The 15,000-nt window shown below is 41.6% G+C and overlaps 1 protein-coding gene across 1 annotated transcript; it reads left to right on the top strand.

The window, feature by feature from the left end:
• Positions 1–801: 801 nt before the first annotated feature.
• Positions 802–12,471, top strand: LOC308079958 (uncharacterized protein). Its single transcript, XM_080421625.1, has 7 exons — positions 802–941; positions 3,105–3,313; positions 4,300–4,401; positions 5,811–5,906; positions 6,085–6,195; positions 7,601–7,727; positions 8,882–12,471. Exons 1-7 carry the CDS (start codon positions 914–916, stop codon positions 11,548–11,550), a joined length of 3,342 nt encoding a protein of 1,113 aa, XP_080277751.1. The 5' UTR covers positions 802–913; the 3' UTR covers positions 11,551–12,471.
• The last annotated feature ends 2,529 nt before the right edge of the window (positions 12,472–15,000 follow it).

Raw genomic sequence — 15,000 nt, forward strand, 5'->3', positions numbered from 1 at the left:
GTGATACTCAAGAAATGTAACGGCGTCTGAGACAGATTTTGGGGCATTTGTGTTGGGACAAAAACAACGAAACGATGCATTTTAAACTGTTATGATTTACAGTGTTAGGAAGTACATCCGGTTCCTAAAGCAGCCTCTTCGCGTCGACTGCGCAGTCACAGCATTATTATCGAGCCGCCCTTCCACTGTTGCCATGTCCGCTTATTATAAGCGACTTTGGGCTTATTTCTAAAGTGTAGTTGTTTATTTGGGCTTGCTTCACAATTTGGTACGAATTTTAACCAGTGGTTGTCAAATATGTTAATGTATTTATCCCCTAACCCCCATCTGAAAATGTTTTGTGCCAGGGGAGCCCCCCAAATTTGTGTTGTTAGAATGCATCGCATCGCAACGCATTGTGAGCTTGTAGATCTGCTATTTTCAAAAGATCTTTACACATTTTATACATATGAAAACTTGTGAAATGGGACATTCTGCATGATGAGTACTTTCTACTTTTGGTACTTTAAGTACATTTTGATACCAATACTTTTACTCAATTAAATGTTTTTAATTCCGGATTATTACTTGTAACAGAGTATACATTGCAGTATTGATACTTTCACTTAGTCAAAAAAAATTGTACTTTTTCCACCACTGGCTATATTCAAATAGCCTATGTATACAGTATAGTTAAAGTGCTCATAATGGCCTAGTGCCCTAGTAGTTGCTTCTTATGGGCTTGTTTTCCTAGACCTGGCTGCTTATTTCTATCACAAAATCTGGCAACAGTGCACCCTTCCTGCTGTTCCTCCCCGCCAAGCTGCACCACACGGCCGGGCCAAGCCGTTCGACTCTCCTCTCAACGCTTAAAAGTAAACACTGACTCCACTCCCCCTTTATAGGAGTGGTGTTGGTTTTGATCAAAGTCAAGATGCAATCACCGGACCATGACGGGGACGGTAAGGCAATGAGAGAATGTATAAACGGTTGGATTCGTGGCAACTTATCTAGTTTGCCAGTAGGATTGTGTGCGCCCGATTTTCAACATGGCGTCGCCCGTTCGGAGATGACGACGAGCTAGATGCTAAGTAGCCAGCTAGCTTCACCGAGCTCACTCACTCAATGGCCAATAATATGAAAACATAACTGTGACATGTCATTAATTTTGATATGCAATTGGTAATTGCTTAGATAAACATCCTGCGAATATAATAACATTGATTACGTAAATCCTATGTGGAGGTCGCTTCGTCTGTTGTAAGTGCAACATTACTTCCTCTGTGAAGGTATAGCCCTGAAACGTGACTGTCATGACAGCCATGGATGAATTTCAACCTGGTGTTTGCACGTTTCCCATTTACATCTACATAAACGTTCAGATTTCAAATTTAAAGTGCTTACCCCATGGCCACGGATGTTACAATTATGTTCGGGCCCTCAGAAGTACCCGTGTGTTCCGTATTGTTCAATAAAAAGCATTTTAATCCGATAGTTGGCAATTTTTTCATAGTTATCTAGTGTATCTGAGTGCAGTACACGTCCCAACCGATAGGGTCGCGTAGTTGAAAGCATATTGAGGAAATATGAAGAAAATGGCCACCGATCGGATTAAAATGCTTTTTATTGAACAATACGGAAGATACGTTTATTTCTGAGGGCCCGTACATAATAGAAACATCCGTGGCCATGGGCTAAGCACTTTATATTTGAAATCTGAAGGTTTATGTAGATGTACGGGCCTTAAATATAGAGAGTGCAAACATCAGGTTGAGTTCATATGCATAACTGTCATGATATGACAGTTATGTTTCATAGCTAGTAAATCCTATGTGGAGATAGTTTCGTCTGTTCTAAGTGCAACATTACTTCCTCTACTGTGAAGGTAGATTCAGATTAATTCTATAACTTTTTTCATTTTTTCATTGATTTCTCTTGTATTTTTGGCATTAATCTACTCCCCTAGCCATTGCCAGAAATGCTACATGCGTTCTCGTGTTGAGCATTGAATCATAGGATAAGATCATGATAGACTTGTGTTGAGCATTGAATCATAGGATAAGATCACGATAGTCTTGAGTGGAGCATTGAATATGGTCATACAGCAATTCCCAACCTGTGGCCCGGGGCCCAGTGGTGGCCTGTCAGGATATTGCCAAATAATTGGCAAAAAAAACGTTATTTATTGATAATAGGCATTTATATAAAACAACTAATGTAAAACAAATGTCATGGTATTTTTTTCTTTAATCACTTAAATCCCATATTGTTGAGACCCCAGGGCTCTACACTAGTGTCTTTTCTGTTTTCTGACATTGTAGGGAAAGCTTTAGCTGAAAATAGCAGATCAACAAGCTCAAAACGCGACGCAATGCGTCTCGTTGTAAGCTTGTCGATCTGATATTTTCAGCTAAAGCTTTTCCCCCAATACGGATGCTGGGGTTTAAGTGGGAAAGACCTTGAAAAATGAGTTGTCATTGTGATCGTGATAAATAGGAACTGTAATCACACTGCTGCCTTAGTTCCATTGATACAAGCCAGAAAACAATCGATTGATTGATCATTAAAATAATCATGCTTTGAAACTGCATGCCTCTCACCACTTAACACAGTAGCCTAATGGCCAGCTGCCGCGTTAAGTGGTCAGATGGGTGGGCCGCAGACGCTTTCAGGATTTTCAAGTGGGCCCTGATCCAGAATAGTTTGGAAACCACCACTGGTCTAAAGCAGGGGTCTTCAACAGGGGGTCCGGGACCCCTAGGGGGTCCTCAGAGCTACTATAGGGTGTCCGCCAAATCTTTGTGTGATAGGATTTCGTTTTTTTACATTAACCACTTGAACCTTAGAATTCCTTTTCTGAGGGGAACACTAGCCGAAAATAGCAGATCTACAAGCTTGTACGAGCTTGTAGATCGGCTATTTTTTTGGCAAAGAGGCTATATAGGTGTAGAGGGAAAAAAGAGCAGACTAAGTAAAAACAAAAGTTTAATCTGAAACACAATTTTATACAATATAGAGTAGGGGGGTCCCTGCTTCATCTCTCTCTCAGCTAGGGGGTCCTTGGCCTGAAAACGTTGAAGACCCCTGGTCTAAAGCATTTATATATCTATTTATGTTCCCCATAGGTCCGCCTGACGTGCTGACGTTGCCCTCCCTGCGCCTTTTCATCCCACCACTGAGGCTGCTGTCTGCGGCGATGTGGCAGGTCGTCCAGATGGGGGACGTGCAGGAGTACGGGCTGCTGGAGGAGTTCATCAGCACCGTCACAGACATGGTTCCAGAGCTTCTGAATCCAGATCAGAAAGCCCAGATCCTTTTGGGACTCAGATCAAGGGTGAGACTTTGATTGATTTGAATAGTTCATTTACATTTTCAAAAGTACAACAGGGTTAAAAAAAACAAATGGATGAGACAAAAAAAAGGCTAAGGCTTGTTTCCATTGTGGTCCAAAAGTATGAAAAAGCGCTTCTGACTAAATCTCCTAACTGCATTGGATCTTCAAACTGATGGTCAAACCTCCTCCTAACTCCACCCCCTCTCCCCCGTGGTGGCACGCAGAGCAGCTGCAGAGCGAAAGATAAACAAACTTTATAACGACTCAGGTTTTTTTTTCTCCGTCTGACCTCGTCATTCTTACCAATGATGGACATAACGAATATCTCCACATTCACTGGCCAAAAACATAACGCCACTTGAGCTGGAAGTGGGTAATATGATGATGATTATGACACATGCAAGTATCTGACAATATATGGAGTCACAATACCAACTTTGATGAGGCAGTAAACTTGTTGTTTGTTTTTTTTGTCATTTCCTCAAAAGTTAATGTTTTGGACTTGATTGGTTTCTGCCTGACAGCAGAGATATGTTATTTAGATTGATGTATGTGTTTATTTATTCACGAATATGATGTGTTATTTAGATATGTATGGTGTCATATTTGGTCGACTAAGCGAATAGTTGATTGAATTGGAAAAAGTGTGGATTCTTTTGCTGCACACAATCATGCAGAGACCAGCCTTTTCAGATTGGTGAGATTGAGAACTGACCATTCTAATGTTGATTTCACAATGGCTACTGGCTGTATGGACAGGTAGAATTAAAGGGTTTTCAAGAGATGTGCTGATTGTGCTCATCATTTCTAAAGAAATAATTAATTTAGCATGGAAAAAAAGCATAAACGACTAATCAACTAACAAAGTCTTGGGTCTCTTAAGACCAAACTGACAGATAAGTCCAAATGTTATAAATCATTCTGGATAATAGCTTATGCCAAATGCCTAAATTGTGATTGATTGATGCCCAGTTTTTGTGTTTCAGGTGGTCCTTGATTTGTGTCGGGCTGGGCAGATCACGGACACAGAGGCCATTGAGATGCACCTGGAAAGAATCAGAACCTTGATATCCACTTGGGCATCGCAGGTTTGTTTTTCTAGAAAAGCGATACACATGTTAACACCTAGAATGAGGCGAAGATCACAGCCCGTTTCCCTTTTTCAAACTCTGCAGCAAACTCAATGCGGAATTTTATTTATTATTATTTACCAACTCGCAACGTGTGACGTGGCCCTCTCCAAAGCAATTTTTTAAAAACATATCTTTTTGTATGCGCTTGGGTCTTTCGTCCACAGGCAAACACAGTTTGGCCTCTGAAAACAGACTTTTTGAAAAACCTTGCCAGGGTCAGAAGATATGAAAAAAAACGCAGTTTTTGCATTGCCATGTGGACAAGATAAAGTGTTTTTGTCTGCCACGTCATAGTGTGCACCAGTTTTTTGCTTGTGATGACGTCTTCTTGTGCCGTTATCGACTTTGTTTAAATCAGGATTACATAGGCCTGTCACAATTATTACATAATCGTCTAATTGCAATTATTTGAAATAATCGTCGTCATCGTTTGAAAAATGTTCATACATAAAAATAGCAGAAATCGCTGATCTACAAGCTTACAACGCGTCACTTTGCGAAGCGTTGTAAGCTTGTAGATCAGCCATTTCTCCTATTTTTACCTTTTTCTTTTGTATAAATTCGCAATTATTAATGTGACAATTAATCGTTCTAATAGTGACAGCCCTAGGATTACATTATATTTTGTGCAGTTGCGGATGTGGACAAACTAGCGCTCGTTCTAACCTTGCTAAAACAACTTTTTACATGTTGACACTTAAACGTGCAGTTACTATTTACAAGGTTATGCAAAGGGGGGCAAACGCAGATAGTGATGGAATACATTGAAGTCATTGAGAGGTGGACAAGCGTTTGAATAAACACCAATTTAGAATTTTTGTCAAATTCTGGTAAATAAAAGTAGACTAGAGTCACTAGACATATCACACATTGTTTTCTGATCTCTTGTTTTTCAATTATGTGCACATTTGGACTGGGCCGTTTGGGCTGTCATCGCGAGACTGCAGGTGTCAATGCGATGACATGTGCTTTTTGTGTTTTCAAATGGACAGAGATTTTGTTTTAGCGTGTGTATGGTGTCGTTGTGCAATTTTATAAGGAAAAACACCTGGGACTAGGCTTTCAATTAATATGTTACATTGCCCTAAAGGAAACGTCCCTATGCTTGGAATTGCAAGGGCAATCCTGGATACCCTTTAATTATTGAGAACTCTGAATACTTTATCTGAGCATCCAATATTTTTCCTATGATAGCATTTGCAATAGAGCATTTGCAGAGACAACAACAAGTGCACGTTTCGTACATTTATTCTTGGTTACTTTTTTGCCACCAACCTGATTTCCAGTGTTATGGTTAGGATGACCAGTCAATAAATACATCACTAGAAGATGGGCTTAAATGTGTTTTTGTGTGTGTTTTTTAGCCCTGTTTTGCAGACGTGGAATTTCCAGAATCAAACTTTGTGGATCAAATTGAATCCTTTTTAAAAGACCCTGAAGAGAGGGAGAAGTTCTTCCAGGTTAGTGACATTCATCAGTTTGATTATTGTTGATTATGACGAGGCATTATGCTTTGAGAAAAATGAGAAAGTGTACTGTCATCCTTGTATTTGTATTGTTTCTGGAGGGGAGAGCGAAACCATAATAATGGTAGTGCAATGCTTTAAGTCAAAACGGAATGCTCATTATTTGTTCTAGGAGACATTCCCTGTGGATTTTGGCCCTGATTACGACAATGCTCTACAAATGCTCATGCTGGACTTCCTGTCCCGACTGGAAAGACTCTTTCCCATACCAGACCTTCAACAGGTACTGAAACCACTACCTTTTTGTTCTCCAGTGCTGTCACATTCCACACTTCTCTAGCAAAAGTCAAAGTCTTGCCTTTGCTCCGTTGATTTGCTATTGTTTTCTTTTTCTTTTTCCAACTGACTGTCCATTTTGATGCTGTCCTGTGTATTTTGCGGCAATGTATTGTCATTTAAAGGCAGTGGCGTTTTAACAGCTCATCTTGTACAGATCTCTAGTCTGCCTGTCAGTTAACATAGACTGTGGGTGTGGGTGCAAAGTTTCATGGCGATCGGTTCAACAGTGCCGGAGAGTAGCTATTCACAGACACGGACGGACAGTGGCGAAAACATAGTCTACGGCCTCCGGCCTAAGGCCTGGTGGAGTCTACTGTATATCAGTTTGGGGATATGGCTTTAATATAGGTACATTTTCTTTTAAAAAATTGCATAGATTAACTTTTCGTTGTTGTCATATGAAAGTTTCTTAAACTTTGGCGAAGTAAGTTCAGTTCAAATCTGCTGCTGAGCCAATCAAATAAAGGTAGGGGAAAATGAAACAGAACGGGAAACAGGTATGCCACTTTCTGGAAACCTAGGACTACAGTTAGGCACAGAGCTTTCTTAGTGGGTGGTTCTGTGTAGCCAAAGCACATTGAAACCGAGGCTTGGGGCAGAATGGGCAAGATATGTCGGACTAAATCTGTGCGGAACCAATCGGAGCACTACACAAGTTTCTCATATCTGCCTGTGACTAGCATTAACTAAATATTGATATTTAGTTAAAGGTAGGGTAAGTGATATTTTTTGGTTAAAACAAAAAGTATTTTGTTAAAAGGTTAAAATACTATATTCTGATAGTAATCATTGCTATAGAGTGTTTGTTCAGTAACAGGAGTCTCCCTGTCTCTCCAGCTCTTTAATAAACAGAAAATACATTTTTCGGTAGGTGTCAAAATCTCAGCCAATCAGGAGAAAGTACCAATTTTTAAGCTTAATTTGTATAGTGTTCCAGTTCCAATTTTGCATGCTCATTTCTTAGTGTCATCACTTCCAATTTCACTTGTTTAATCTATATCCTGATTGAGTTCTCTGTCCTGGTTGGATAAAATTGGAAATGAAACTGAAACTGAAACGAAAATGCATTTTCTGTTTAATAAAGAGGTGGAGAGACAAGGAGACTCCTTATACTGAACAAACACTCTATAGCAATGAGTACTATCAGAATATAGAGCTATTTAACAATTATGTTAACCAACGCAAATCACTTACCCTACCTTTTAATGGTTGTTCGTCAGAGAAAACAAAATCCTGAAAATGGCACATAAACAAAATCAATGTTTTATATAATATTTCAGTGCAGGAAATGTTCTCAACATTGTAGTTAGGAGTTGTTTTTTGACCTCCATACCCTGTCTGTATTCCAGACTGCCTCCATGCTCAGTGCAGTCCCATCTGCCCTGGAGGAATGTGTTAAGTCTGTTCCTGACCCGCGACAACTGAAGGATGTGCTACGATTCCACTCAACACTTCTTGGACATTTAGATGTCATTGGTGAGTCTCCTCTAAGCTGTGTGTATTCTCTGTATTGTATGTAAAAATGGCATTTGACTTGAGGGCTTTTTACAGAACAGTTTGCATGTATGAATGTACTTACTATATGTATGGCCCCGCAAAGTAAACCAATCAAATCACAGCTCACATCGTTACATGTGTGACATCACAAAATGGAAAGAGTCTGGCTTTGTTTGTAATCCTGTAGCCTATAAGCTGTACGTACTTGTGTGTATATATATATATATATAAATGTATATTACTGTATATTGGATGCTATTCCTCGTAGTAGTATACAGTAATAAATATCCATAAATGCGGCAGTCACCACATAGTGTACTACACAGTCACATGACCACCAGGTCATAGGTGCGACAGTGGCACCAGGCAATTAACTTATGGGAGCACTTGTGAGACAACAGGCACTTGTGGGTGCATTTACATCAGGAGCATGTCACAGCGAACAGAGCTGCAGCTAATAAAGTTAATTGTGAGTAAGTGTGATTTAAGGCTATTTGGTCCGATGATGCTGTCTGGGACCTTTTTTGGCGCTCACCGACAAAACCTCCCGATCTGATGCAGATCAGGCTGTGATCGGTGAGGTTTTGGTCGCTGTGTCTGAAAGGCTCTGCGAGAGGATGCGGCTGCGATAATTACGCTCGGCGATGGCTTCCCAACCGTTTTCAAATATCTCTCAGGTTAGATATTCGTCTCTGTCGCAGACTGGACATAAGACAATATCGTACAGTATGAAAGGAGCTGAGACCACTTTGCGAGCAGATCTGCCCCACAGCCAATGAGAGCACATTACAGTCACCGTGGCTGTGGGGGAGTTTCGCTGGGCAGAAAAAGCCATAAACAGTTTCATAATTTTATATATACTAGGCCGATGCCCGTTGGTATTAATACCCGTTGGGAACAATGCCCGTTGGGTGGTTTATAGAATCTATTTGATCAGACATTGCGAGGTGAGCAGTAACCTCACAGGACTGTTCACTCTTCAGTGTGCAGAATCTGCAGATTATTTTGAACATATAAAATTATAAATTGGGGTTAGATTCTCCTACATTCTTAAAATTGTGGAGGCTTTACATGTAATGATAATTGTAATTATTGTAATTGATTTAAATATATTTATTCTTTTCCTCCTACAGATGAAACGCAGTCCATGCCATCTTCCTATGGAAACTGCATTCTCTCAGCTCTGTCTCTCCCTCAACTGGAGAAAGTTGTGATTGATGCAGACCACATACAGTTACAAAGTCCACCAGAGCAGATGCACGGTTGTGTGACTGTGCAGGTGGAGGGTGAAACGGTGACTCTGTTAGACTACATTCAGATTGAACAGCCAGCAGTCCTGGGTGAAGAACAAGACTCTGTTAAATCAGAGGTTCAAGACGGATCAGTGATCGTCGAGGAAGCTTTAGGGGCTTATGGGCCAGGCGAGGAAGATGCAACCGATCATGACGTGCCACACAGCCTCAAACCAGCGTCTTTTCAACCACTAAAACAAAGCAGAAGACTTCAGTTGAAGAGACAAGCTTTAAACGAAAAGAAAGATGAAAACTCTTTGGCGAGAAAGAGGCAGAGACAAAAATTCTCGAATGACAAGACCTGTCCTGAGTGCGGCAAGACTTTCTTGCGCGCCACCGCCATGCGACGACACCAGGAAACGCATTCCAACAATCGTCAACTCCGGTACAAGTGCCCCGACTGCAACAAACACTTCAGGGATCACTATGACATGACTCGACACAGCATGCGTGTCCATGAAAGGGAAGACGTGATGAGCGACGAGGCTGAAGTAGAAATGGAAGTAGTTGAACCGAGCACTTCTGACACACCGGATTGCAAAAACTGCTCTCTGTGCGGGAAGTATTTTGCTCGTCGAGTAGATATGCAGAGGCACATGAAGTCCCACTCTGAGGACCGTCCATACAAATGTGCTTATTGTGGGAAGAGATTCAAACATCTGTACGTGCTAAAGAGACATCAGAAGGAGATATGCAAGAGCAAAGACCTCCAAACAATCAACCTGGTGGGTAATGGTACAGAGGCATCGGAAATGGGCATAGTGTCTCTCGAGGGCATAACAGATGGCAAAATCTGTCCCATCTGCAGCAGGATCTTGCCATGCAGTGCAGACATGACGAAGCACTTACGATCTCACACAGAGGAGCGTCCCTTCATTTGTATTACTTGTGAGAAGGGCTTCAAGTACAAGGACACGTTGAAGAAACATCAGCTCATCCACGGTCACGAGGGGATCCGAGAGGAAGAGAGCAAGTCTGTGGAGCAGATATTGGCCGAAGCTGATCAGCATAGTTGTAGCAGTGGTGGTCTTGATCAAAAGGACAGTGGTGTGGACACAACTGCCACTACCTTGGGAGAAACCCCGCCAGCTATAATAGAACAAGTTGCCAAAAAAGCTAATAAAATACATGTATGCCCTGTCTGTGCACGGGCCTTTGACAGTGTGAAACCGCTTAATAAACACATGCAGTGTCACACGGAGGATCGTCCTTATCATTGTGTTCATTGTAAGAGGCGCTTCAAGCACATGCACGGTTTGAAAAGACACCAGATCTACGCCATCTGTCATAAAAAGATCGTACGATTCTCGTTGAAAAAGGAGCAAAAAAGGGGATCCGCCCAGGCGGGCTTGACCAATGACCAGGGCGCACCCTTCAAGATACCAGTCTGGTGTTCCAATTGTGGCACGCACTTTGAATACCTCTCAGCTCTGAAGGAGCATCAGGAAAATGTATGCAAAGTGGAGGACAAGGAGATCATGAAATGCGACGACTGCGGAAAAGAATTCAAGAGCATGACCATGCTCAAAGTTCACCAGAGAATTCATAACCCACTCTATTGCAAAGAGTGTGGAAAGATACTCGCAAGTGAAGCTGCCTTCGAGAGGCACAAGCTGATGCACAAACCCATCCAATGCACAATGTGCGAGAAGACCTTCACCTTACTGAGACGCCTGAGGGAACACTACGAGAAGCAGCATAATTTCACCGGGCCGTATCCTTGTCCCCAGTGCGAGAAGACCTTCTCCCAGCTTTCCTACCTAGCCGTCCACGAAAGGGTCCACAACGGAGAGTTCCCCTACGCTTGCGACATGTGTCCGGATAAGTTCAGGTCTTCCAACTGTTTGACGGTGCATCAGCGCAAACACACCGGTGAGAAGCCTTTCCTCTGCTGGCAATGTGGAAAATGCTACCGGTCGGCGTCCGAGCTGTCGGTGCACATGGGTACTCATTCGGAGGAGAAGCCCTGGGTCTGTACGCAATGTGACATGGCCTACCGGACCAAGCTGCAGCTGACCAACCACGTCGAGCAGGTTCACATAGGCGTGAGGTACCCCTGCAACACCTGCGGGAAGCAGTTCATGAAGGAGATCTCGCTGAAGCGACACGAACTCATCCACACGGGCGAGAGGCCGCATCAGTGCATCGAATGCGGGAAGACCTTCCTGACGTCCAACGAACTCAGGCTCCACACTAGGTACCACACCGGGGAACGCCCGTACAAGTGTGATTTGTGCGGAAAGGCCTTCATCCAATCGGGTTACCTGAAGTCACACATGCGAATCCACACGGGAGAGAAGCCCTTCAAGTGTGACATATGTGATAAAGCCTTTAGGTTGTCCTATCATATGAAAAAACACAGGCGGACGCACACGGGAAAGCTAAAGAGTCACGTGTGTGAGGAATGTGGATTAGCTTTCACCCACAAGAAATCACTTTGTGAACATTCACTGTCTCATGAAGTGAAAATCGTGCCCACATTCACAGAAGTGAGAATAGAATTTCAGTAGTAAGTCAGGGTTTTGTTTTTGTTTTATATGTTTTTGCTACCTGTCATGCTAGTCTCTTCAGTTCTACCGCCACTACAGCAAGGTAGTAGGTACGATTTAAGAATGCTTTAAAAATATGGACTTCTTAGTTTTTATTTTACTCTTTGTTCTATCTTTGGCTGGTACAGTACATAGCCTACATATGATGTAAAAGAAAGCCTATATGTACCAGCCTGTGATGTATGTGACCTATAATTTATACATTATAGGTTAGTACTAGGCATGTAACGATTCACTCAACCCACGATACTATTCACGATACTAGGTTCACGATATGATTTTTTTCACAATTTCTTTTAAACCTTTTTTTAAACTAAATGAACTTAGTACGGCCACAGGCTTCAATTAACTAATAATTTAACCCATTGAGACATGAAGACGATTCTACAAATGCCTTCTAAATCCCAACAGTTTTCAGAAAAAACGCATGTTTCTATATCAGTGGTGCTCAAACTTTTTCATGTCAAGAACCCCCACAATTATATGTATTTGGCCGCGGACCCCCATCTCAAAATATTTTGTTCCAGGGACCCCCATTAAGCAAAGATATGAGTTACAAATGTTCGCTTGAAAAAATATGTTAAGAGATTTGCACAAATTTTTACTATCTCAAAAATAGCCAAAGTGTAAAATAATGCTTTTTAGCTCAAATCAAAAAATGACACAGATGCTTCTCCCGGTCTTAAAGGGTTAATAATTTAACAATTGTATCGGACAGCTGTCTCGCAATGCATCGTTACATTTCTAGTTAGTACTAGTGATCTTTCTTTGGAGTGTTACTTTGTATTGCTGAATTAAGCTAATCTAATGGATGTACATATTGGAATCATATTTTGTTTTGCTTACATGAAATACATTGAAATAAATGAACCTTGAAGATAATCTGAATGTTTATTTATCTATGATCTGTTTACTATTTTAGATGATGTCACTGATGCACTGGCTCAAAAGTAACATGGCCAGGTGAATGGGTGCTCAGTATCTGTATGGTTCTAGCAAATGTAGTGTATTTTCTCAACCACATGGTGTCAGTGTAGTTGTTATGTTGAGTCTGCAGCACTCACTACACAGGAGAGTACAATGGTGAGTCACCCCCTGCTGCCAGAGTAGTAACTTACAAGAAAGCAGATTTGACCGTTCCATGGCCTCTTGATAGTTGCACAGATCTCGACCATTATGACGCTCAACAACCTATTGGATTAAACAAAAAAAACATGAGACTAATATGAACTGGTTTACTGTGGTGGAACAGTTTAAAATGTTGCAGTGTGTTGCAATTCTTCCGAACTAACCTTCATTACATAACTGTGACAACCGAAGACTTATTTTGCTGTAAAGCACTCTGACCCGCTGCACTTCTCGATTTGAAAGTGAACTTGCAGTCTGTGCCACCTGATTGTAAATTAATCTGAGCGCCCGGGCTCGTGCCAGCTCAACCTCAGCTAGTGCAGCATCTCTGCCTGGTTTCACAGAAAACCGCTCTCAAGAAATCAAAGGCGAACTGAGTCAGACCCTATCCAGAGAGTGTTGGGAGCAGATCACTTTTTAAACCCAAAGCATATTGATTTATATGGGCCTGTAATTGCTTCAGTGTGTCCTGGATTACTCCCCCATAATTGAGGCCTGGCGAGGGCTCTCTTCCTAGACATACCCCTGTGCCAGGCAGTGGGCAGAGGAGCACCGCACCCACTCCGTGGCCCCACCAAACAGTCAGCCAGCCCGCCAGGGAAAGAGCAGTGGCTCGTACCCCCAAACCACTCTTCATCACTGTGGGGTGAGTAAGCTCACACAGTGCACGGCGCGCACAGTGTAATCCTCAGTGTTCATCTAAAAATGCAATCTGTACGTTTTATGTGGATTTGAACCCGGGGCTCCCGGCTTGGGAGACCGAACCTCTAAATTGTACCTACCTCTAAGATGGAATCTCTGATTGGCCAGGGGAGATATGGCACTCATGAGCTTCAGGCTGCGTTACTTAAACACAGTAGATGTCCCATCCATGTCACAGACACCACGGTCTAATGTTCTCAATGGATGAGCAGGAAGACCACCCCAACTTTTTGCTAGTTATATTGTATTAACATACTCTACCATACAAATTGGTTTAAATATACATTTTTCATTCAAATAATGCCCGGATTGCAGCTTTAAGTACAAATGGAACCAAATGGACCCCCATTTGTGCACTCGTACATTTGAGGTACACTGAGGATTTCACTGTGTATTCACTAAGAAATATGCAGGTATGCCTACCGTATATGCAGGTATAATATGTCATCTTGCTGCAAAATCGGTGACATTAAAAGGGTATTTCGTCCAATTTAGTATAAGAAATCTGAAAATGGAATCCTTCATATGCATTCAGTTTTCTCTCCGTTATTATCACATGCATATTATGTGGTTGTGGAAACCCCCCAGTATATCCCAACATCATTACAGTAGGCCACATATTATTGTCCCTTTGTTCATGATTCTGTTTTTCAATTTTATTGATGACTCAGTGGAACATTCCAAGGTTTTGTAACAGTCTACACAGGTTTCGACAGGTCTCATGGCCATCATGGTGTCGGTAGTGTCATTTGCATTTGTTAATAATCCCACCGTCGGAAATTCCCTCATTACTGAAACATCACAGCAACATCAAGACATAACAAACTGAAGGGAAAACATCAGTACAATAGAGAAATCGGTGAACTACTGGCATCTAGGCCCGGGCCTGTCATGAGCCCCAAATTGACTTTCATTTGTCCATGGACCCCCATTTCAAATAATGATTCTGCTCAAGGGACCCAATGATATTCTGAAAGTATGTTTTGATTTTAAATGTTGTAATTGTATATAAGAAATAGATTTATAGTAGTGATATTGAAATAAATAGTTAAAGGAGCACTTCGCCCATTTTCAACCTTATTTTCATATCATTATTCCTTCCGTCAATTTCTGTCTACTCGCCCTACGTCTCATTTGTTGGCTATGGACAGTTCAGAAACCTGCCTACCAATGACATCATTGAGCTAATAAAAACTACAGCCTTTCTCTTTCTGGAAAGTTGGCACACTGAAATGGAAGCCATTGTTCTTGCATTAATAAAATAAAAATAGATTTTAAAAGTTTGAAATCTTGTTTGAAATGACCAAACCTACCTACCGATGATGTCACTGTTTGGCAGGATTTTGAACTGTCCACAGCCCTCTTCTGAGACACAGACCGAATAGACAGATCAAATCAAATCGAACTTTATTTATATAGCACATTTACAACAATCGAAATTGACCGAAGTGCTGGGGGGAAAGTGAGGGCAGAACAGAAACAGGCCTGTGCAACAACATAGTCACAGGACAAAGCAAAAACATATGAAGCAAGGTAAATGACCAAGATTCAAACAACATTAAAAGCTAGAGAAAAGAAGTG

The sequence above is a fragment of the Gymnoscopelus braueri genome, assembly GCF_963280865.1.
Source record: "Gymnoscopelus braueri genome assembly, chromosome: 23".
Lineage (NCBI taxonomy): Eukaryota > Metazoa > Chordata > Actinopteri > Myctophiformes > Myctophidae > Gymnoscopelus > Gymnoscopelus braueri.

Bases quoted from the DNA above. Each gene is read 5' to 3' on its own strand.
- LOC308079958 (XM_080421625.1), top strand. From the start codon at position 914: ATGCAATCACCGGACCATGACGGGGACG. The intron at 5,907-6,084 runs GTTAGTGACATT...TATTTGTTCTAG, and splicing joins AGAGGGAGAAGTTCTTCCAG to GAGACATTCCCTGTGGATTT. The intron at 6,196-7,600 runs GTACTGAAACCA...TCTGTATTCCAG, and splicing joins CCATACCAGACCTTCAACAG to ACTGCCTCCATGCTCAGTGC.